This window comes from Cervus elaphus, chromosome 9, assembly GCF_910594005.1.
Source record: "Cervus elaphus chromosome 9, mCerEla1.1, whole genome shotgun sequence".
NCBI classification, from domain to species: Eukaryota; Metazoa; Chordata; class Mammalia; order Artiodactyla; family Cervidae; genus Cervus; species Cervus elaphus.
The window spans coordinates 45880341-45904433 of NC_057823.1; the positions used below are offsets into that span (position 1 = coordinate 45880341).

Below are 24093 nucleotides of genomic sequence, written 5' to 3' on the forward strand. Positions count from 1 at the left end.
CTTGTTGCCCAGCCTTTACTCCTGCATGCCCACACCCTGCGGGTGCCCCAGGCTGACACCATCTGTCCTCCTGTCCTGAGGCGCCTCCTTGAACTGTAGTGGCCCCGGGACAGGCTGCTCTGGGGGCTACAGTGGGAGGCCTGGTCCCCCGCCCCATGGACCCCTCATTTGGGGTCCGCCTGCAGTGTGGCAGGTCTCAGGAGGTGACGTAGAGCCCAAGGGCTGGAGCTTAGGGGCTCAGAGTCTCTGCAGCCAGCCTGGTCCTGGGTCCAGGTCATCCCCAAGAGTCCTCACTGGATAGGAGGGGCCAGGGTGGGTTGTGGAAGCAGGACACCCCCCTGGGCAGAGCCAGCAGGGCCATTCTGGGTTGCATCCCTGGGTCCAGGGAGCCGACAAGATTCCCGGTTCAGGCGGTGGGGGGGGGCTCCCGACACTTTTGGCTGCTCCAGGAGGAGCCCAGGGCAAGCCCCGTGTGATCTGGATGTGCTGAAGGTGAGAAGTCTGGCTCCACCAGGACCCCACTGCACCGGAAGCAGCACATGTCTCAGGGCTTATACGTTTCTTTCCTTTATTTAAAAAAAAAACATTTGGGGTATGGTGTGCAGACACACCTTCCATGGCTTCGGGGAGGACACAGGCTCCAGATGGAAGCATGGGGGTGGGGTGGGGTGGGGGCTGCACCCTCCAGCACCTTGGGCAGAATACTTGCTGGGGGCTGGGAGTGGGGCTACAGGGTGGGCAGGTGGGCCAGCAGGGACATGGCCACCATGGCTGGCCCGCAACACTGCCCCTCCCAGGCAGACCCGGTCTGCCGCCTGTGTCCACAGCTGCAGGGGCGGGGAGGGGCATCCAGGGAGGCTGGACACAGACGGTCCTTTACTGGGCCCAGGGGCAGGGCCTGGGCCTGGCAGGAAGCCGGCCTGCAGGACCTTGAGAGGGCTTGAGCCCTCATCCTCGGGCAGGTTGGGGGCCCTGAGCCTCCCCAGTGAACAGAGCAGAGGCACACAAGCCCCCCATGCCAACCAGGGCCTCGCACGCGCTCTCCTACCAGAGAAACAGGAATTCAGGACGCACTGCCATGTGCAGCTGAAACAAACAGGAGGCAACACCCTACACCAACCCTGAGTGGGGCTGCAGGGGTGGTGGGCGGGCAGACCCTCTGCTCAGGGCCCTGCCCCCCAAGTCCTGAGGGATTGTCTCTGCCGCCCCAACCACCCCTCCATCACCTTGGAATAGGCAGCCAGCTCACCGCACGCAGAGAGGAGCCCTCCTGGCCCTGTGAGGGGCAGTGGCGTGGGCGGCAGGCACAGCAGTGGGGCCAGGTGGCCTGCCTGGGCTGGGGGCGCCGGGCCAGTGGCTTAGGTGTAGAAGATGACTTCTGGAATCTGGCCATCCTCCACCGACGTGCCATTGTTGTTCCCAGCCGCATAGCAGAAGGTGAAGCAGGTCTTGGCCCCCGTCGTGGGTGACTCGTGGGTCACCTTGCGCAGGCCCTTGGTGCCATAGTGGGAGTCCGGGCCCTGTGGGGAGGACCCGGCGGGTCAGCAAGGGTGTGCTGCATGAGATCACAGCTCAGGGCCTGCCCCGTGTCCTCCAAAGGAGGACACAAGGTTGTGCCCTCCCAGCCTCACATCCTCAAAGGTGGGCAGTAACTGGGAGGCGAGGTCCTGGGTGGGGCTCTGACACCCTGAGTCTGGGCTGGGGGTCAGGATCAGGGCTGGAGTCCTGGGTAGGTTTCTGGGATCAGGGGTGGGGTCAGGCGCACCTTGAGCGTGGCGCAGGCCGTGTAGTTGACATTGGGCAGCACCTCCACCGGCTCCTTGAACATGACTCTGAAGGTGCTGGCAGAGCCGTCACAGCTGAAGCCCGTGTCGTTCTGGCCCAGGACCGTGTTACTGTCCGTGTGGATGATCTAAGAACCAGAGCCGGGCCAGCTCACCCCAGCACCCCCAACATGGTGCCCACCCACGGGATCCCACGGAGCCTGGACCCGAGGGCTGAGCTAACCCTAAAGGAGGCGGCCAATGGTGGGGGTAGAGAGGCATGGTCCTGGGTCCCCCCTTGGCTAGGGGAGAGGGGTGGGATGTGAAGAAGGGGAGACAGGAGGAAGGGGTGATCTGGAGGGGCAGGGCCCAGAGGTGGGGGCAGGACCTGGATGTTCACTTGGTAATCTGTGGGCCCATGGATAGAGCCGTAGAGCCCGAAGCCGACCACGAAGATGCGTTTGTTGACCGAGAACCTGAGGGGATGGAAGGAAGGAGATGCTGAGTGACCTCGACCAACCAGGCCCCGCCCCTCCCCACGGGGAGGCCCCAACCAGGCCCCGCCCCCGTGACCTGCCCCGCCCACCTGATGCGGTCGCTAGTGCCGCTGTAGCCCCAGCGGCTCTCCACCTGCTGGAAGCGGTTGATGCTGCATTCCTTCCCACGGAGGCAGCAGCGCGGCCGGTCGATGAAGTCCACGCGCGGCTTGGGGTTGACGGTGAAGTGCAGGAAGAGGCTGACCACCTCACGGTCCACCAGGATCCCCGACTGCGCGGGCCCTGTGGGCACAGGAGCGAGATGGGAAGGACGGGGCAAACCATGAGCGCACAAAGACACCAGAAGGCAAGGCATAAGACGCAGTCTCTCTTCTCTGGAAATTGTCGTGGGTCCAAGCAGCCGCCGGGCTGGGGGCGGGGGTGTTAATGAGGGGGAAATGGCCCTTCCAAGAGCGTTTGGGGAACGGTCCCAGGTTGACATGGGGCCAATGCTCCAATTTGCTGGCTAACTGGGCAAAATCCCTTTCAGCTCCTCAGGTCTCCTGACCTCCTCAGGGACCACCTAGGGGAACACCACGGGTCCACAGAGCTCATGCCCCCTGCCTGTCCGCCCCAGGCACCTACAGATGTGGGGGTGCTGGCCCCAAGACAGCCTGGAGCTGGAAAAGTGTGGATGTGGGAGCCTAGATGCAGCAACCCAAGAGCTCAGAGGAGCTTCTGGTGGGGAAGACCAGGGTGCTGGGGTCTCCTGGGCCACAGTGGGTGGGAGGATTACACCCGCCCCTGCCCACCACCTGTGGCAAGACAAGGTGTCTGCAACAGGCCTAGACCACTGCCCTCCTTTACAGCAATCGCTCATTCACCAGCTCTGAGCTCGTTTCTGGGGCAGGTCAGCCATGGCCTGGCTCACAGACCCGGTAGCCCCACTTGCGCAGATTGCAGCAACAGGGGAGAGATGTCCGTGGAGCACATAAGATACAAAACTGAACACAGACAAGAATCACTCTTTAAATCTCTGCACAGAAAACAAAAAGAAAAACACCTCTGACCTCAGTCCTGACACACTCAGCTAGGGTAGTCTTTGGGGGACTTTTTCCCAACCTTCTACTTTCCTATATTTTCAAGGGGAATAGAACAGGCAGGAAAATTCTCCAAAACACAGTTGAGTGACAAAGAGCCAAAGCCCCACAGGTCCCGCCCATAGTAGAAGGACAAGGCCCAGGTCTGGCACACATCCCCAGGAGCTTGCATGTGGGGGGTGGGTGCTCCAGCCCAGGGACCCTCATGGGAGGAGGGGCGAGGGGGCCAAGGAAGGCTGGAGGGTGGTGCTTCCAGGAGACCTGAGACCCTGGGGGGCTTTGGCAACCAGGTGGGCTGAGGGACCAGGAGAAGAACTGTTTCAGTGTGACAAGCAGGGCTGGAGAAAGAGGGATTCCTGCAAGGCTCACATAGGTGTCTTAGGTTGGGACAGCTCAGGGCTCTCACCTGGAGGTCCCAGCTCCCCAGGGAACACTGGGCAATGTTTGTGACATCCGTGATCATCAAGATAGGGGTGGGACTTCCCTAGCAGACCAGTGGTTAAGAACCTACCATGCAATGCAGGGGACTCTGGTTCAATCCCTGGTCAGGGAATTAAGTTACACACGCCAAAGGGCAACCAAGTCTGAGCTCCACAACTAGAAAACCTATGTGCTGCAACTACTGACAGTCACATCACTGTGGTGCTGCCAGGGTCTGGTATGAGGAAGTGCTAAGTATTTGATGCATAAGTGAGCCCCAGAGTACCAGAGACAGCCTCTGAGGCTGTACCCAAGTTCTGCCATGCCACCAGGGACTGCCAGATAAAACACGGGTCACCTGGTCAAGTCAAATTCAGATCACAGAGAGCTGACCCATAGAAGTAGTGTCTCCCCGCCGCTGCATGGCAGACACTCACACTGAAAAACGATCTGTTTGCTGTCGTTGTTAAATCTGGTGACCCTGAACCAGGGCGGGAACAGGAGCAGCATGGACCTGGGAGAGATAGGACGTGGTGCACCTGCTGTGGGCTACAGCTCCACCCAGAACCTCCCAGGCCAGGCTGGCTCCAGGACCAAGGTTGGCATCAGCCACGAAAATGACCCAAAGGGGAGACCCAGCCTCCCAGGGGGAGGGTGCCAAGTTGGCAGCTACTGCCACACGGCCCAAAGGATTGCAGGGTCCCCATGGGGCGGGAGGCAGGGTCAGGGCCAACCCCGCCTGGGCCTGAGTCCCAACCCGAGCCCTGCAGCACAGCCCCAGACACTTCTCAGCCCTTCACAGGCTCATGGAGGACCCGGACGCCACAGCCCATCCCCCAGACGTGAACCCCCGTTGGGGGCCTGCAACACTCAAGACAACACGCGTGTGGACACCTGAGATGTGGGGACTCAGTATGGTTGGCCTCTGGGGGTCACTCCAACATCAGGTTCTCGAGCCCAGTCCAGGTTCTCACATGGACAGGGCCAGCGCCTGACCCACTGTGGCCCAGCTTAGGGTCACATGACTCACACTTGGGGTCACAGTCCTCCTTGGTGCCCCTGTTACCTGCAGCAAACTCCTCAATGGTCATCAGTGGGAAGCGGATGAGGGCCAGTGCCTTGCCCAAAACCTTCCGCTTGTTCTCGGGCGTCACCTGCAGCTGCTGCCGCTGACATTCAGCCTCGGACCAACGGACGACAGCTGTGAACAGGCGCACCTCACGGATGCCCAGCGTGTCCCGCTCCAGCACCGCCACCAGTGTGTCTGCGGGGAAGGGCTGTCAGTGGGCGCGGCCCCACCTCGGGGATGAGCTCTGATGGGCCCTGGGCGGCGACCAGTGTGCCTCACCTAGGTCGATGTCTGTGAAGCCCTCAGCTGTGATGGCATCAGCCGTGTTCTTGTCAATGTTCTCCAGACATAGGCTGGCAAGCTGTGGTTCATCAAAAAGTCTGGCCTGGAGAGTGGGAGGGCAGTAAGAGAAGAGCAGGTCAACACCCAGCCACATGAACCCTGGCTCCACATGGGCATGGATTTCAAGTCCTGGTAGCCGAGCAGCAGCCCAGAGATCATCTTCTTCCAGGGTCCCAGAATCACAGTAACCACTGCCTGGGGGCGGGGGCGGTGGGAGGGCAGGCTTGAACCTCAAAAGTCAGGGTACTGAGAGGTTCAGGCTGGAGGTGGGCCCAGTCCTCCCCAGGTCAGGCAGGAGCCTTGGGGAGAGGGCCGAGGAGGACCCACAGGACATGGCAGAACTGTGCCCCTGATATAAGAACTCACGCACAGAGTGGGGCCCAGGGACAGAGAAGATTCTGGTTCCTTTCTGCCCGGGAAGCTGTGGGGCAGCCCGAACCCACACCCCTATGCACTGTGCGCTGCCTGGGGCTGGGCTAGGAGGCCAGGACGCCCCACGTGGCTGCAGCTCTCAGGAAATGGTTGGGAACAGTCCCTACATGACAGCCCAGGCTCTAGCACTCGAGAGCAACTCAGCAGATGTGCCGGGGCCCAGATACCACGGCGGTGAGGGGTCACAGAGCCACAACTACACCTGGGTGCTGCCCCATCCCAGCCGGCCTCTCAGTGGTCCAGCCCCGCCGCAGTCAGTGGGACCAGACAGCCTCAAACGTGCCCCTCTAAAAAACCTAGTAACGGAACACCTTTCTCCCCACACCTGAACCCTGCACAAGGGCACCAAAACGTCCACAGAAGCACAAGAGTAACCAGGGAAACTCACCCGCAGGGTGCAGGGTACAGTGAGGGAGGAACTTATCCCTCCACAAGATTTAGCAGACACCTAAAACTCAGAAATGCACCAACCCGATCTCTCCTGCCCCGGCGTCGTCCTCACCCACCTGTATTGCTGCCCAGACTCAGCACCTGTGCCCCAGCAGGTCCCACGCCTTCCCCTCCCTGACATCCTCGCCCCCTGCATCCCAGCCCCGCACCTGCGTCAGCAGCATGAACGCGTTGTCAGCCCGCAGGTTCTTTTTCAGGAACTCCACGCAGTGGGCCTCAAGAGCAGGCACCGCATACTTCTTGGCGGTGTACAGCGTGGTCATGACCGTCTCGGGCCCAATCTGAACTTCGTCTGAGTAGAGAAACCTGGGGGTGGAGGGGGGTGTGAGGACAGCCTCCCTGCCCTCACCCTCCAGACCGGCCCAAGGAACCATCCAAAGCAGCACCAGTTGCCCTCTGACCTGTGGACTCGACCCCTCAAAGGCAGTTACCAGGGAAAAGAAACAGCTCAAGTACCCCCACGTTACCCACAGAACGTGTCCACACAGCAGGCTCTTCTGTGGGCAGCATGGGATGTGCCCGGCGCCATGACCCTCTGAACCACCCTCGGGCCCAGCCACAGCCAGCTCAAGCTCAACCACTGATGGGACCAGAAGTGCCAGCTGGCGGCCGTGGTGACCACCTGCCCTCAGGCCAACTCTCTGTGTGGCTCAGAAGTGGGGTCGATTACAAAACCACCGGGAGACAGTGAGAAAGCAGCCCTTGGCCATCTGGTGGGAGCACCTCAGGGCAGCCCTGGGCGTGCAGGAGAAATGATGCGTGTTCACAGCAGCACAATACACAGGAAACCACCCGAGTGTCCGTCCACAGGCACACAGCGGGAGCAGAAGAGAGCAAGGGTGGAAGCCCAGCCCAACCGGGAACAGCCCGAAGAGCAAGTTCCTGGAAGGTGCCCCCCTCCTGGCACTCAGCACCCCCAGAATGCACTGGAAGCCTACACAGCAGCAGCAGGGATCTGGCGGGGTCAGGGACAGAGTGACCATCAGTGTCAGCAGTGCTGAGGGGGACCTTGTAATGGAACAGACCAGGACATGTGGGAGAAGATGGGTAAGCCCCTCACATACCAATGGAGGTAGTGTCCACCCTCTCAGGGGAACAGCTATGGCCGTCAAAACCCAGAGATGGAAAGAGAAACAGAAAAAATATATAGAGAGAGACAGACAGAGATGGAGATGAGACAGAACAGCCTTTCACCCCATGTCTCACCAAGTTTAGACTAAAGGGAGGGTTTGGCTAACTGCAATCTGTCACTTTTTTTGTCTTTTTTTTAAAATAGACATTTTAATTTTTAAAAATGATGGTAATATGTACATAAAATTTACCATTTTGACCATCAGTAGCATTAGGTACATTCATATCATTGTGCCTTCATCCCTACTATCCATCTCCAGAACTTTCTCAACTTTCCAAACTGAAATTCTGTCCCTACGAAACACTGACTCCCTGTCCCCTCCACCAGCCCCTGGCCCCACCATCCACTTCCTGTCTCTGGATCTGACTCCTCTAGGACCTCCTGTTAGTGGAATCAGACGGTACTTGTCCTTTTGCATCTGGCTTATTTCACTGAGCATCATGTCCTCAAGGTCCATCCATGTTGAAGCAAGTGTCAGAATCCTTTTGAAGGCTGAGTAATACTCTAGCATGTGGATGGATCACACCTTATTCATCCCTAAGTTCATGGACAGCTGGGGTGTTTCCACCTTCTGGCTGTTGTGAATCACACTACTGTGAATGTGGGTGTGCAAATCTCTCTTCAAGTCCCTGCATTCCCTTCTTTTTGATCTGTACCCAGAGTAGGATTGCCTGAGCATATGGTGACTCTATGTTTAGATTCTGAGGATCCTCCAGACTGTTTCCACAGTGGCTGCCCCATTTCACATTCCCCCAGAAGTGCATCAAGGCCCCCAGTTCTCCATGTCCTCAAAACAACTTGTTTGTTTAATATTGATAATAGCCATCCTGGTGGGTGTGAAGTGACAGCTCACTGTGATTTTACCACCTGGTTTGTAAATAAGTTTTTCTTGGCACTCAGCCCTGCCTACAGTTTACAGATTCTTCCAGGCCACTTCTGCAGGATCAGCAGGCAGCAATGGAAGCAGCACCCCCTGCCCTCTCTTGCAGGCAGCCTGTGGCCCCTGGTTTGAAAAGCTGCCTAAAGACAGAGAAGTGAGATTATTCCACCAAGTGTTGTTTGTGATCAGCCCGCAGAATTCAGCGTGGTTAGAGGGAGCTAACAGGAACTGATTTACATCCAAGGGTAACTGTGGATACCAGAGGGGAGAAGATGACACGGTTGGGGCCGGGGGCTGGGAGTACACAACACAGATGAGACTGGATATGAACGGGACCGGCCAGTCAAGGCCTTGTCCATGGTGCTCAGAGTGGGGACCGGTTCACTCCATTTTCTTCCACTTTTTCTTTTCTCTTTCTCTCCCTCCCTCTCTCTTTCTGTGAATCAATGCCATTTTTATAATCAGAAGGGAAAAGAACTTCCCTGGCCATCCAGTGGTTAGGATTCTGCATTTCCACTGCTGAGGACCCAGGTTTGACCCCTGGTCAGGGAACTACTAAGGTCCCCCATGTCCTGAGGCCAACAACAACAAAAAAGGCCAAAAAGTAAACTCCGTGTTTGAAAAGCTGTTTGACCGTGTAGGATAACCTTCAAGCTACACATCTAGTCCACGGAGCTTGCCGGCCTGGTGGTGCTGCCTCCACGGCTTCCTGCAGTCTGTGTGTAGCACCCCCACCCCAAATCACTAGATTTGTTTTAAAGTCCTTGAGAAAAAAAAATGAAACTCGGAAAGAAAAAATATAGGTCGAATTAAAAATTCTTACTTTAGTCTATTTCTTTAAAAACTCTGAGTACAAGGAATGAAAACTGGGAGATTCACCAACATGTGGGTGAACCTGAAACCACAATGCTCAGTGAGAGAAGCAGACACAGGACACACAGGGTATGATTCCACTGACGGGAAACGTCCAGAACAGGCTGATCCACAGACACACAGAGTGGGTTCCTGGTGGTCAGGGGCTGGGAAGGGTGCGGTTCTGGGGATGGACTGTTCTGGAATTAAGAGGCTGTGGCTGCATGCTCTGTGGAAAAACTAAATGCCACTAATAGTACACCGTACACTTTCAAAGGTGAGTTGAACAGTATGTGAAATACATTTTGACACAAAAAATGCAAAATACGAAAATGGGTGGGGGATGTCCAGAGCCCACCCCTCACTGAATTGAGTTCTAGAAATCTCGAGGGGGTCGCTTCTGGGGCTCCAGAGGCAATGTCCCCAGGGCTCTATTTATTAACCACCAGGTGTGTCTGTCCCACCTCTGGGTGGGAAGGACCTGGAAGGTCTTACTTGAGTAGCGCCAGGAAGGCAGCCGGCTCCACATCGGGCAGCTCGATCTCGGTGGACGTGGTGGCCATTCCCCCGTTGAACATGGCATCAAAGACAGCGCTGCCCACAGCCAGCACGAACCTAGAGAATCAGAGAAGACCTGGTTACCCTCTGCGAGGCCAACCAGTCCCCAACTGCCTGAGCCTGGGGTCTCTTGGGGCCCTGGGATGTGGATGGCGAGCATCCCCGCAGCATTAACACCCTGCCCAGAGCATCCTGCCCTAGATCTTTCCAGAAGGAAGTCCCTGAGGACTGAGAAGTTAGCTCCTGTGGATCAACAGTGACAGAGGGCACAGACGCAAAATCATCTCCCTGGGGCTGCATGGACGACAGCTTCCTGCCAGTTCCACACGCCACAGGCAGCTCAGGCACCCCCCAACTCATTCACTCCCCCATCATTCATTCACTCACTCATCGTTCATTCACTCACTCGTTCACTCAGTGATTCATTCAACCACTCGTTCCCTCATTCGCTCAACCACTCATTCCCTCATTCACTCAACCACTTCACTCCCTCAATTCGCTCATTCATTTATTCACTTGTTCAACTATTGCTCAACCACTCATTTACCTCCTCACTCATTCATTCACTTACTTACTCCACTGCTCTACACACATCCCCCAGGGTCAGGCTGCCAAGGAAGGCCTGGAGGGAACATTAGAACCGTGCTGAGTCTGTGGGGAAGGGTGTCGAGGCCAAGGGAGCATTAGGATGTGAGTGGCCTTGGGGTCCTCCAGGTTCCACCAGTTGTGTACTCAGGGTCCCCAGGCCTGCCCCATGACAGCCTCCGGCAAAGAGGCCAGCCCCCTGCAAAGCCCTATTCTCTGGGTCTGCAAGCCACCATGCCTGCATCACACTTGCTCCCTGGGTCCTACCGTGACCCATGCAGAGATCCGAGCACCCACCCCCATGCAAAACCTCTGGACTCAGCAGTGACAGCCCACTCCCCAGCCTCTCTCTGCCCAGTGACCCTACCCACAGCTCCCAGCAAACCCCACCCAGGCATCCCTCACTCCCTGAAAGGAGAAGCCCATCCACCCCCGCTCCTACCCACTCCTCCATCGTGGATGTGTGCTCCCAGCTCTGCCAGGCTCTGGTCTGGCCCCCAGTCCTGCCCAGGGCTTAACAGCACCCCAAGGGCCAGGCCAGAGATGGGGGCCAGGTGAGAAGCTGAATATAGTGGATGAAAGGAGTGTCCCCAAAGTCACATCCCCTTGGAACGTCAGGATGGGACCTCGTCTGGAAACCTCATCTGGAAACAGGGTCTTTGCGGATATCACTTGCTAAGCCCAGGTTACTCTCATCCAGGCTGGACCCTGACACAATGGCTTATAAGAAGACACCAAGGAGAGGTCACATGATGAGGGAGGCAGAGACTGAGAAGAAGCATCCACAAGCCCAGGACGGCTGGGGCCCCAGAAGCTGGAGGAGCCTCTGGAGGGAGCACAGCCCTGCCACACCCCATCGTAGACTTCTGGATTCCAAGAGAGGATAACTGATGTGGTTTGCTCCACCATCTGGCCACCCCAGGATGCTCATGCCCTGTTCAGCTGCCAGCCCTGTCGTGTCCTTGGAGCCCCGCTCATTCACCGTGACATCCGGGTCCCCAGCCCCACACACAATCCATATATGCAATGCTTTCTTGTTCCTCCTTTCTTCTAGATTCAACAGAGCATCTTGATCTCCTATGGGGAAAACCTTCCCTGACGATTCATTGGCAGGACATTAAGAGGCAGCCCAACCGGGCCTGGTGTGTCTGTGCAGGGCCCAGGATGGTGGGCTATACTTGTCCTCAGTGTTCCCGGTGGACAAGGTGACAAACTTCAGGCCTGGCACAGCAACTGGGTCCAGGGAAGTCTGATCATCTCCCCCTGCAGCCCTGCCCACCAGGCCCCTCACTGGCCTCCTGCCAGGAGTCTCCTACCCCACTTCTCCATCCACCCTCAAAACCATGATGATGAACATGGCAAATCAAAACCACCATGAGGGGACTTCCCTGGCAGTCCAGTGGTTAAGGATCCACCCTCCAATGCAGGGGATGCAGGTTTGATCCATCCCACATGGAGAAGCTCTATACAGTCAGCAAAAACAAGGCCAGGAGCTGTGTCTCAGATCCTGAACTCCTTACTGGAAAATTCAGACTTAAATTGAAGAAAGTAGGAAAACCATAGACCATTCAGGTATAACCTAAATCAAATCCCTTATGATTATACAGTGGAAGTGACAAATAGATTCAAGGGATTAGATCTGATAGAGTGTCTAAAGAACTATGGACGGAGGTTCATGACACCGTACAGGAGGTGGTGATCAAAACCATCCCCAAGAAGAAGAAATGCAAAAAGGCAAAATGGTTACCTGAGGAGGCCCTACAAATAGCTGAGAAAAGAAGAGAAGTGAAAGGCAAAGGAGAAAAGGAAAGATATATCCATCTGAATGCAGAGTTCCAAAGAATAGCAAGGAGACAAGAAAGCCTTCCTCAGTCAGTGATCAGTGCAAAGAAATAGAGGAAAACAACAGAATGGGAAAGACCAGAGATCTCCTCAAGAAAATCAGAGATACCAAGGGAACATTTCATGCAAAGACGGGCACAAAAAAGGACAGAAACAGTATGGAACTCACAGAAGCAGAAGATATTAAGACGAGGTGGCAAGAATACACAGAAGAACTATACAAAAACAATCTTAGTGATCCAGATAACCACGATGGTGTGATCACTCACCTAGAGCCAGACATCCTGGAGTGTGAAGTCAAGTGGGCCTTAGGAAGCATCACTACGAACAAAGCTAGTGGAGGTGATGGAATTCCAGCTGAACTATTTCAAATCCTAAAAGAGGATGCTGTGAAAGTGTTGCACTCAAGAGACCAGCAAATTTGGAAACCTCAGCAGTGGCCACAGGACTGGAAAAGGTCAGTTTTCATTCCAATCTCAAAGAAAGGCAATGCCAAAGAATGTTTAAACTACCACACAATTGCACTCATCTCACAGGCTAGCAAAGTAATGCTCAAAATTCTCCAAGCAAGGCTTCAACACTATGTGAGTCAAGAACTTCCAGGCGTTCAAACTGGTTTTAGAAAAGGCAGAGGAACCAGGGATCAAATTGCCAACATCTTTTGGATCATAGAAAAAGCAAGAGAACTACAGAAAAACATCTGCTTCATTGACTACACTAAAGCCTTTGACTGTGTGGATCACAACAAATTGTGGAAAATTCTTAAAGAGACGGGACTAGCAGACCACCATACCTGTCTCCTGAGAAATCTGTATGCAGGTCAAGAAGCAACACTTAGAACCGGACATGGAACAACCGACTGGTTCCAAATTGAAAGGAGTATGTCAAGGTTGTATATTGTCACCTTGCTTATTTAACTTATATGCATAGTACATCATATAAAATGCTGGGCTAGATGAAGCACAAACTGGAATCAAGACTGCCAGAAGAAATAGCAATAACCTCAGATATGCAGATGACACCACCGTTATGGCAGAAAGTGAAGAGAAACTAAAAAAAGCCCCTTGATGAAGGTGAAAGAACACAGTGAAAAAGCTGGCTTTAAAACTCAACAGTCAAAAAATGAAGATCACAGCATCTATTCCCATCACTTTATGGCAAATAGATGGGGAAACAATACAAAGAGTGACAGATTTTATTTTGGGGGGCTCCAAAATCACTGCAGATGACGGTGACTACAGCCATGAAATTAAAAAATGCTTGCTCCTTGGAAGAAAATCTATGACAAACCTAGACAGCATATTAAAAAGCAGAGATATTAGTTTGCTGACAAAGGTCCATCTAGTCAAAGCTATGGTTTTTTCCAGCAGTCATGTATGAATGTGAGAGTTACACCATTAAGAAAGCTGAGCGCTTAAGAATTGATGCTTTTGAACTGTGGTGGTGGTGAAGACTCTTGAGAGTCCCTTGGACAACAAGATCAAACCAGTCAATCCTAAAGGAAATCTGTTCTGAATATTCATTGGAAGGACTGATGCTGAAGCTGAAGCTCCAATACTTTGGCCACCTGATGTGAAGAAAGGACTCATTTGAAAAGATCCTGATTCTGGGAAAGGTTGAAGGCAGAAGGAGAAGGGGACGACATAGGATGACATGGTTGGATGTCATCAGTGACTCGACACACATGAATTTGAGCAAGCTCCAGGAGTTGGTGATGGACAAGGAAGCCTGGTGTGTACAGTTCATGGGGTTGCAAAGAGTCGGACACGACTGAGCAACTGAACTAAACTGACAAGCCCCAGGGCAACTAAGCCCACGTGCCATAACTAGTGACCCCATGCACCATAACTAGAATTCCATGCAACACAAGGAAAAATCCCACATGAGGCAACGAAGATCCTGAGTGCTGCAACTAAGATCTGATGCAGCCAAATAAATTAAAAAAAAAAAAACCCACCACGAGCCACTCCAGTATTCTTGCCTGGGAAATTCCATGGACAGAGGAGCCTGGTGCATTACAGTCCACAGAGTTGAAAAGAGTCAGACACAAGCATGCACGCACTTACAGTGGTAAGAGTCAAAAGCCTCTGGAAGATAAAAATTAATGAGAAAGTATGATGGAAATGCAGCATGAAAGCAAAAGCATCAGTTTAAAAAAAAGCCCACCATGAGACATGACCTTACCCCTTGGACCACCAGCTAAAATAAAAAACCTAGACAATGACGAGAGCTGCTGCGGATGTGGAGAAATCAGAGTCCTCATGCAGGGTGACAGGGGCGGGGGGCATGAGGTGTGTAGCTGCGGTGGACAGGCCAGTGGTTCACCAGGGGGCGAAACGTGAAGTTCCTGTCTGACCCGGCAGTGCCACCCCCAGGTTATGTGCCTGAGAGAAGTGAACACACGCGTCCGCACGAAACCCGCGCATGTGTATTCAGCGTGTCATGATCCACGGACTCCTGAAGACGGAAGCGACCCAATGTCCATCAACAGATGACAGATGAGCAATGAGCACATCATCCATACTAAGTGGTCCGTCCACGCAAGGAGTGTTAGTTACCTTAAGAAGGAGATTTGGACTCATGTTACAACACGAACAGATGTTGAGAATGTGATTCTCAGTGAGAGAAGCCAGACACAGAAGAACACAGAGTTTGGTTCGACTCACAGGTCCCTAAAGGAGTCAGATCCACAGAGACAGGGAGAAGATGGTGGGGCCAGGGGCTGGGGAAGGCAGTGGGGGGTCAGTGCTTCACGGGGACAGCGTTCTGGTGCGGGAGGCTGCAAACAACATGAACATGCTTAGTACCACCAAGCTGTACACTTGAAAATGGTTAAAAGGGTGAATTTATGGTATATGTATTTTACAACTTAAAAATTAAAAAGAAAGAAAGAATGACATACTACCCTGAAGGGACAGGGAAGAAAGACCAGCTAAGCAGCTTTGGGAAACAGGTTAAAGGCCAAAAGAACTATATACAAATACTGTGCTTCATGCAGAGAAAGTATTTTTCACAGGAGAGGGAAAGCAGCTCTATAACTACACATATTGTGCCACTAAGCAGACATGTGCAGAATGAGAGCCAGGTTCTCAGAACTGGAGAGAGTTACAGGTGAGGGGAAGGGAGGCTGGGTTGAACTCTCCAAGGCTGAGCCAGAGTCAGAGGGACTCAAGTTGATCTCGTGGCTTTTAGGTGGGTGAATGGATGGACAGATGGACAGACTAGATGGACGGATGGAGACAGACACAGAAATAGAGGTTGTGTGTGTTGGTATATTTCCTCGCTCTATCTGCTAAGAAGGTCTCTAAACAACAACACCCCAGCAGCAGTGAGCACACCCAGCACCTGTATCTTGGTTTCTAAATACCATTTTCCACTAAAAGGAGAAATGGCTGATTCCTGGGCTGAGGGAGGCGAAGGATGAAATGAGCTTGGGGTATCCTGTGGGGCCAAGAAATAAAGACATTCTCCCAATATGACAGGCCAATGTTAAAAGGAATTGAGCCAACTATAAGGACTTCCAATGGCCAAAGCTGGGACAGTAATGCTCCTACTGGACAATGACCCACAGGATAAACAACTGTGAGTCAATGATGAAATAAATATATAATGGAGGAGGTGTGTGAGCAAGGGAGAAGGGACAGCTTTTCCCTTCAGAATCCCAGTTAATAAATGGGGAAGGAGTTACGGAAACAGGAAATCACCACATGGCAGATGCCAGAGTAAACAACTCTTTCCAGCTAGAACCACCATCCAGAGATACTCCACCAGCTGGCAGAGGAGGGGGGGAAAGGGGATGTCTGTACAGAGCACCCCTCAGGAGGGAAGGGTGATGACGGGGGGACAGCAGGGACATCCCCGTGGAGAAACCTGCCCCGTGGCCAAGGCTCACGTCACCAGAGATGGGACAGACTGACATCACAGGCTCGGAAGTTTTACATTAAACACACGAAGCGGGTGAAAGGAGAAAGATGAGGAAAGACATATCCTGCAGACAGAAAGCACCAGTGAGCTGGAGTGGTTGCCCCGATATCAGACAAGACAGATGTGAAGACAGGGAATGTTACTGGAAAATGGACGTTTCCTACGAACAGAGGCTCAGTACACAGGAATACGTAACAGCGCAAACAAACACACAACTGAGTCCCAAACCACACAGAGAGAAACTCAGCATAAAGAGGCAGGAGAGACAATCCAACAGTTTCCACTGGAGGTTTCAACATCTCCCTCTTCACAACTGACAAACAGCTAGACTGAACACCACCACCAACATACCTTTAGGAAACCCTCAGCCCAGGGGTTTCCCCAGTGATCCAGGGGTTAAGAATCCACCTTCCAGTGTAGGGGACTCAGCTTGGATCCCTGGTCAGGGAACTAGGATCCCACAGGCCATGGGGAAACTGAGTGCACATGTTACAACTACAGAGCCTGCACGCCACAACTAGAGATTCCGCATGCTGCAAACAAGACCTGACACAGTCAAATAAATAAAGATTTCTTAAACTCCCCAAACAAAACCCTCGGCCCGGTGATGGCAGAATGCATACTCAAGGAATATTCTCCAGGACAGACCAGGTAGAAAGTCAAACAAATACACTTACAGGCACTGAAAGAAGTCAAAGCTTGTTCTCCAAACAGAGGAATTAAATTATACACCAATAACAGAAAGACCTCTGAGAAATCCCCAAATATTTGGAAATGAAACAACACTTCTAAGTAACCCATGGGTCAGGGAAGGAACACAAGGGGAATTAGAAAAGATCTTGACTGGAACAAAAATGCACACAGCACATCAGAGTGTAAGGAATGCAGCTAAAACACTGCTTGGGGTAAACATTATGTATGCATTAAATAAAGATCTAAAACCAGCAACCTAAGCTTCTGGGAATTCCCTGGCGGTCCAGTGGTTAGGACTTGGCACTTTCACTGCTGGGGTCCAGGTTCTATCCCTGGTCAGGGAACGAAGATCTCACAAGCCACACATACAGTGACCAAAAATTAATAAAAAATAAAATCAGCAAGGTAATCTTCCATCTCAACAATCTAGAAAAGAAAGAGCAAATCAAGCCCAAAGAACAAAGAAGATAGTAAAAGTGGGAGCAGGAATTAATGAAGCTGGGAATAGGAAAATAGAGATAAATCAATGAAACCAAAAGGTCACTCTTTGGGGGGAAAAAAAAATTTAAACCACAGCTAGAACTTTAGCTAGACTGATCAAGAAAAAAGACACAAGTTACCAAATCAGGATTGAAAACTATCCGTAGTAAAAGAACTTTGAAACAATTTTATGTCAACAAACAAAGACAACTTAGAGGAAATGGATGACTTCCTGTAAAGACAAACTACCAACACTCACTGAAGACAGAAAAATCTAAACAAACAAATAACAAGTGAACTAGTCACTAAAAATCTTCTGTCACTTCCTTGGTAGTACGGGGGATAAGAATCTGCCTGTCAGTGTAGGAGACACAGGTTCAATCTCTGATCTAGAAAGATCCCACATGCCATGGAGCAACTAAAGACCATGGGCTGCAACTACTGAGCCCACGTGTCTAGAGCCTGTGCTCTGCAACGAGAAGCCACTGTAATGAGAGGCCCACACACCGCAACAAAGAACAGCCCCTGCTCACCACAACTAGAGAAAGCCCTCATGCAGCAACGAAGACCCAACACAACCAATTGAAAAAAAATATCTTCCCACAGGGAATTCCCCAGTGGTCCGGTGGCTAAGACTCTGAGCTTCCACTGTTAGGGGGCACAGGTTCGATCACTGGCTAGGGAACTAAGATCCCACAAGCCCCACAGTGCAGCCAAAAAAGAAAAAAGAAAAAAATCTCCCCACAAGGAAAAGTCCATTCCCAGAAGAAATTAACACCAACCTTCTGCATATTCTTCTAGAAAGGAGAGGAGGAGGGAACATTTCCCAACTCACCTATGAGGCCAAAAACATTACTGAGTCCTCGGGCATCATGGGGGTGGGGAATGGGGAAGCCACTTTGGAAACCAGTTTGGAGGTTTCTTAAAATGTCACATGTAAATGTTACCTTGCAGTTCCAACATTTGACCCTCAGGTATTTACCCAAGAGAAAAGAAACAGTACTTCCATATGCAGACTTCTGCACAAATGTTGACTGCTCATGGCAGTATTATTCCTTATAATGAAAAGCTAGAAATAACCCGTTTAACCTGTATGCCTGTATAACCCATATGACTGGTGAATGGACAACGTGTGGTCCATCCATGCAATGGGATTCAGCAGTAAGATGAATTACTCTGGCAATAAAAAGAGATGAGCTGTCGATACAAGGATGTGGATGGATCTCACAAACAGGACACTGAATGAAAGACGCCAGACCAAAGCCTACACATTCTGTCATTCTAATTATGTGAGATTTCTACAAACGGCAAAACGAGAGGCTGTGTTCCACAACACGAGAAGCCACTGCAACTAGAGAGTAGCCCCCGCTCGTTGCAACTAGAGAAAAGCCCACACAGCAACGAAGACCCAGGGCAGCCAAAAATAAATAGATTTAAAGAAAGAAAAAGAAAAAGATTCAGTTTGGGAATTCCCTGGCAGTCCAGTGGTTAGGACTCTACGCTTTCACTGCTGAGGTCAAAGGTTCAATCACTGGTCAGGGAACTAAGATGCTTCGAGCCATGTCGTGTGACTAAGAAAACAAAAGATTTGGTTCCTCAGTTGTGAGGGCCACATTTCAAGTGCTCAGTAGCCATGTGTGACTAGTGGCTAGGACTGGAGAGGACAGATCTAGAACATTCCCATCATCACAGAAAAGTCTACTGGACAGCACTGGACCATAGAATCCTAGAAACAGCTATTAACACCAAAGAGGATTCAGAAAGAAATCATTCCAGTGGATAAAAATAAATGTGCAAGACCTACAGCTTCCCAGCAAGAACCAGCTAAGAAATATGTAATGGAGAAATTATTCACAACAGAGAAAAAACAACAAACAACAACAAAAAAAACCACCTAGCAATAAATGTGCAAGACCTAAATGAAGGAACTATAAAACTGGGAATTCCCTGATGGTCCAGTAGTTAGGATTCCATACTGTCACTGTCGAGGGGGCCTGGGTTCAATCCCTAGAGGGGAAACTAAATCCCACAATCTGGCAGTGTGGCCAAAAAACACAACAAAACAAAACATAAAACTACAAAACTTCCCTAAGGAAACACAAAAGCACCCTGCATAAATGAAGAGACAATATGTGCCCATACTTTGTATTCTAAACTGTCAGCTCTCCCAACCTGGTATCTTTGCTAAGACAAACTCCTCCAGTCATTTCTTTAGCATTTGACAAACTGATTCTAAAGATTATAGGGAACCACTGAGCTAGAGACTGGTCAAATACAGCCCTTGGACCCAATCCAGCCCACCAGTTGTTTTTGAAAATAAAGTTTTATTGGCACACAGCCATGCACATTCATTTCTGTCTTGTGTTCACACTGCTACAGCAGAATTAAGCAGTTGGGACACAGACCATGTGGCCTACTGAGACTACTTACTGTCTGGCTCTTTACAAAAATTTGCTGGTACTGTGCTAGAAAGTAAATTCCACGGGGAGAGATGTCTTTTGTTAGCACCGTTTAAGAGACTGTTGGATTGAGCAAGGGATGGACAGGAGGAAGAGATGGACAGATGGGTAATTGATCCTGGAACAGCTAAATGTGTGAGACGAGCTGAAAAAGCCTTCACAAAAAGTCTTGAGCAAAACTGGGAAGAACAGCCACAGCAGTTGTCAAAATCCACCATAAAGCCACAGTCACCAAAAAACATGCTATTTAGCTAAGCACACACAGAGACTGCTGTACTTTGGGGACATCTCTGTGCTCCTAAATCTCCAGTGATATGTGCATAAAGGTATTTTAGATATTAATGTGGGCCACCAAATTGTACAGTGCTACCCTGAAGATGCTCAGTACCTCCTCAGAGGGAGCCCTCTGAGTACAGACACTGGACTGATGGATTTCCTGAGCACCGAGGGTGCCAGCATTTTCCTGGGCTTGGCAGGAGGGAGAGCAGCAAGACACTGCTCACGGCAAGCCAAGGACAGCCATCACAGAAGTTAGAAGGAAAAAGAGCTATGAAAAAGTAGTACAGTGGAGAGGGGGTGGGGGTGGGAGGCAGAGACTCTGAATGAGGCCTGAGCTTGTCTTGGCCAGAGCTGGCTCCTCTGCCATTACACATGCCAAAGGAAAGCCTCCTGCGTCCCATGCACCAGGTCACCCTTAACCCAGAGTCCACGCCATTCTGAGCCCCAGCCCGAGATCACCACAAGCCTGGATCCTGGGAAATGGTGGGTGCAGACCCCACAGCCTTTCTGGAAGTTAGCACGAGCCCTGCCCTCAGTCTGCTTTGTGAAGCAAGCTCAGGTCCGGTTCAGCAGTCACCAGCTCTGCACTAACGCCCTTCCCGCCCCAGGCCCTGTTTCTGGATCCCACGTGGCATTTATTTGTGTCCTCGGGCTCCTCCCAGGATCGTCCTGTGGACCCTACGGTGTCTTGGTCCTGAGGCATGCCCCACTGGGTTTATCTGGTTATTTTCTCCAGGTGGACTGGTTTCCTGGGACTCCTCTAACAAATTCCTGCAAATTGGGTGACTTGAGAGAATCTCATGTTCTGGAGGCTGCAGGTACAAGATCAGGGCCATGGTCCCTGCAAGGCTCTGCCCTTCTCAGCTCCTGGGGCCCCCAGGCAGACTGTGGCTTGTGGCCATGTCCCTCCAGTCTCTGCCCGGTCCCTCTTCTCCGTGTTTCTCACACAGACACTTGTTGGATTTAGTGCTGTTCAGATTATCCAGGATGATCTCTTCTTGAAACTCTTAATCACATCTGCCAAGACCCTTTTCCCAATAAGGAATAAGGTCCCGTTCATGGGTTCTGGGCACTGGGACTTGGACACAACTTGGGGGCCACCATCAACCCACGACACTGGGACTCAGGGCTGGGGGTGGAGTACACCAGGGGGAGGAGTATTTCCTGCTGGGGGTGCAGACACCTCCAGGACCATCAACTTGACCACTTGGCTAAAGAGGCATCTGCTGGGTTTCCCCAAGATGGGGTTCCAATCTGCTCCTTACAAGCCAGTCCCTTAATGCAGCCCATCTGGGAGGGAGGCGGGGGTGAGGTCCAGCCTGGAGCTGGGCGCATGCTGTGAGGAATTCTCCCCACTCCTGTCTGAGCTCCAGCAGCAATGCTCTGGAGTGTTTCCTGGAGCACTGGGTTACGTCCCCACCAGCCTGTGAGGCCAGCCTGTATGGAGGATGAGCCCAGGCACTGTGATAAGGACCTGGTTAGTCCCAGGGTTGGTCACAGGGGCCACCCTCCCAATGGCCCCAGGAAGGAAGTGTCTAATGGTTGGTCGCAGGTCATGGGGTGGAGGGAAACTGAGCCCCAGGAGACCCAGGGTCACTCATGCTCCTGATCGTGGCAGGTAACATTTCACAATGCAAATGAAATAACAACCCAAAGGCTGAAAAGAAAAGGAACTAGAACTTTCCACCAAGAGGATCCACAGAGCAGGAATATGAAACAAGAAAGGCATGAGCGAGGCTGGGGGCTCCTGTGTCAGAAGGCAACCAGCCCCCTAGGGAGACTTCGCAGGGGAGGCGAGAAGGTTAGGGCAGGGACAAGCTCCAGGAGGTCCTGGGGACCCCCTCACGAGCATAGAACCTTCCTCGGACAGGAATCTAGTCCCAGTTGCACATAAATAACCAAGAAAGGGCCAGAGAGAAGAATCTCGAAGACACAGGCCAAGTAAAAGCCACACGTCACAATGGTGAAGACAAACGCTCACAGCGGGTTGGGGACTCTCCAGCCCCCTCCCGCAACAGAACCCTCCCAGCATCCCCCAGCAAGCAGTGGGCAGGGTGGTCTCTGATACAGCCCCGCCCCACCCAGGAGTCTGCAGGCTGCACCCCTGAGACTGGCAGAGGTGTGGGCCTGCACCAAGGAAAACCCCATTCAAGAGGAGACCTGGGATGTATGGAGTCAGGGAACGGGGGTTATGAGGGTCTGGGGTTCACGAGGTGGGAGTCTAGCGGGGCTCTGGGGGGGTCCCAGCCACAGAAGGAGGGGGCACTTGGGGGAGGAGGTCGCTGGGGCCCGATGGAGGAGGCGGAAGGAGATGGGGTCTCTGGACGTCCTGCAGCTGGCCAGGCTGGGGTCTGCAGGCCTGGAAAGCCTGGCAGAGGTTGGAGGGTCAGAGATGCAGCAAGTGAAAGAGGTCAGCGGACCTGGGAGATTTCGGCCATGGGTGCAGGGTCAGGAATCAGCCAGCCAGGAGACTCCGATGAGGGTGGAGGGGCAGGGGTCGCAGGAGCGAACCATGGCTAATATCTGGAAGTCCAGGCTGGACGGAGGCCTGGCAGGATCACAGGGCCTTAAGGGTGCTGGGGCCCCGGGGCGGTGAGGGAGGCAGGTCCCCAGGACAGCAAGGGTTCCAGGAATGGCGGGTGCTGGGTCCCCGGGGCTGGCGGTTTTCCTGGGGGCAGGCGGGGAGCGGGATCCCAGGAATGACTGAATCCTGGGGAGGGAGTGGGGGTAGGGGTCCGGTCCCGGGATAACCGGGTCCCGGGAAGCGGCGGCGTCTTGGGGGATGACGGAGTCCCGGGGGGCGGGCCTCGGTGCTAACCCGGTCCCGGGTCGGGCGGCGGTCGCGGACGGCGGCCCACCTGTGCGCCGGGATGCGCTGCGCGCCGAGGCCCTTGCCCACCAGGAAGTGCACGTCGCAGAGCACCTCGTTGTTGAAGAGAAAGGCGAAGCGCTCCTTCACCGTGGGCTTGGTGGCCTGCCAGTTGTAGACGGGCTCGCGGAGCAGCGCCGCCGCCCCCGGCTCCTCGGCCGCCCGCTCCCCGCCCGCCGCGGCCTGCGCGCCCGGCCCCGACACCGACACCGGCGGGGGCGGCCCGGGGACAGCGGGGGCCGGGGAGGCGGCGGCGGCGGCCGCGTTGCCGGGGGCCGGGGCGGCGTTGGCGCTGGGCCCGGGGCCGCCCCCCGCGCCCGGGCCGACCCCCGGCGGGCACGACGCGCGCCCGCCGCTCCCACCCGCCGCCATCTTGTCGGTGCGGCGCCCGGCGGGGCGGGCCGGGCGGGGGAGGAGCTGGAGGAGAGGGGAGGAGCGAGGAGATGGGGGACGGAGGGGAGAGGAGGGGAGGGGAGAGGAGAGGAGGGGAGAGGAGAGGAGGGGAGAGGGAGGGAAGAGGGAGGGGGCGGGGCGGGGGCAAGCAGAGGCTGATGGCGACTTCGTACCTCAGACCCTGGGCCTAGACCCCAGAGCCCCGACCTCAGACATGGGACCCCCCCACGTGCTAGATCTCGTACTTCAGACCTGGGACCCCGACCCCAGACTCTAAATCCTGTACCTCAGACCCCCAACCCCAGGTTCTAGATCTGTTACCTCAGACGCTGGACCCCCGGTTCTAGATCTGTTACCTCAGATCCCCAACCCCGAGTTCTAGATCCTGTACCTCAGACCCCGGCCCCGGGTTATAGATCTGTTATCTCAGACACTGGACCTCCAGATTCCAGGTCCTTAACCTCAGATCCCAGAGCCGGGATTCTAGATCCTGTACCTCAGACCCCAGATCCCAGATCCTGGACCTCAGAACCCAGGTACTAAACCCAGACCCCTTACTTCAGACTCTGTGTCCCAGATCCAGAAATTGTGACCCCAGACCTCAAACCTCAAAACCCTGACCTCAGATTTGGAATCACCAGCCCAGATCCTAGATCCTCAACTTCAGGGGCTGCAGACCTCAGACCCCAGTCCCCATAATCCCACTTCTACATCCTGGGCCTCAGAACCCAAGCTCTGGATCCCAACTCCAGACCTGAGATTCCAGACCCGGGACGCCAGAACTCAGACCCCAACTCCAGTCCCTAAACCCCAGATCCCAATCTCTGACCCATGAACCCCAAAACACAAATGCAGACCCAACTCCAGAGTCCAGACCCCGTAGTTGGGACCCCAGACCTTAGCCCCAAGCCCTAGCCCCAAACCCAGGTGGTCAGCTGAGGGGACCCCACAGTGGGGGGAGCACTGAATGCAGCGGAGGGCTGTGCATCCCAGAATCAACAGAGATACAGGTCCCTCCTCTGAGCCAGGTCTCAGGTGCCTGGTGTCCACAGAGCTGCAACCCACAAACAGCTAACTGCACCCACAATGTCAGAG

General features: G+C 53.5%; 1 protein-coding gene across 1 annotated transcript; it reads right to left on the reverse strand.

The window, feature by feature from the left end:
• Window positions 1-551: 551 nt before the first annotated feature.
• BTBD2 (BTB domain containing 2) lies at window positions 552-23006 on the reverse strand. Its single transcript, XM_043912755.1, has 9 exons — window positions 22595-23006; window positions 9412-9531; window positions 6202-6358; window positions 5108-5213; window positions 4826-5023; window positions 2350-2542; window positions 2152-2239; window positions 1766-1912; window positions 552-1520 (listed from the first exon to the last, which is right to left on the reverse strand). Exons 1-9 carry the CDS (start codon window positions 22975-22977, stop codon window positions 1359-1361), a joined length of 1554 nt encoding a protein of 517 aa, XP_043768690.1. The 5' UTR covers window positions 22978-23006; the 3' UTR covers window positions 552-1358.
• Between the last annotated feature and the right edge of the window lie 1087 nt (window positions 23007-24093).

Coding starts and splice junctions, on each gene's coding strand:
- BTBD2 (XM_043912755.1), bottom strand. CDS start 22,977: ATGGCGGCGGGTGGGAGCGGCGGGCGCGCGTCGTGCCCGCCGGGGGTC. Junction 9,532..22,594: donor CAGCGCATCCCGGCGCACAG/GTGGGCCGCCGT, acceptor CTGATTCTCTAG/GTTCGTGCTGGCTGTGGGCA. Junction 2,543..4,825: donor CATTGAGGAGTTTGCTGCAG/GTAACAGGGGCA, acceptor CTGTGCCCACAG/GGCCCGCGCAGTCGGGGATC.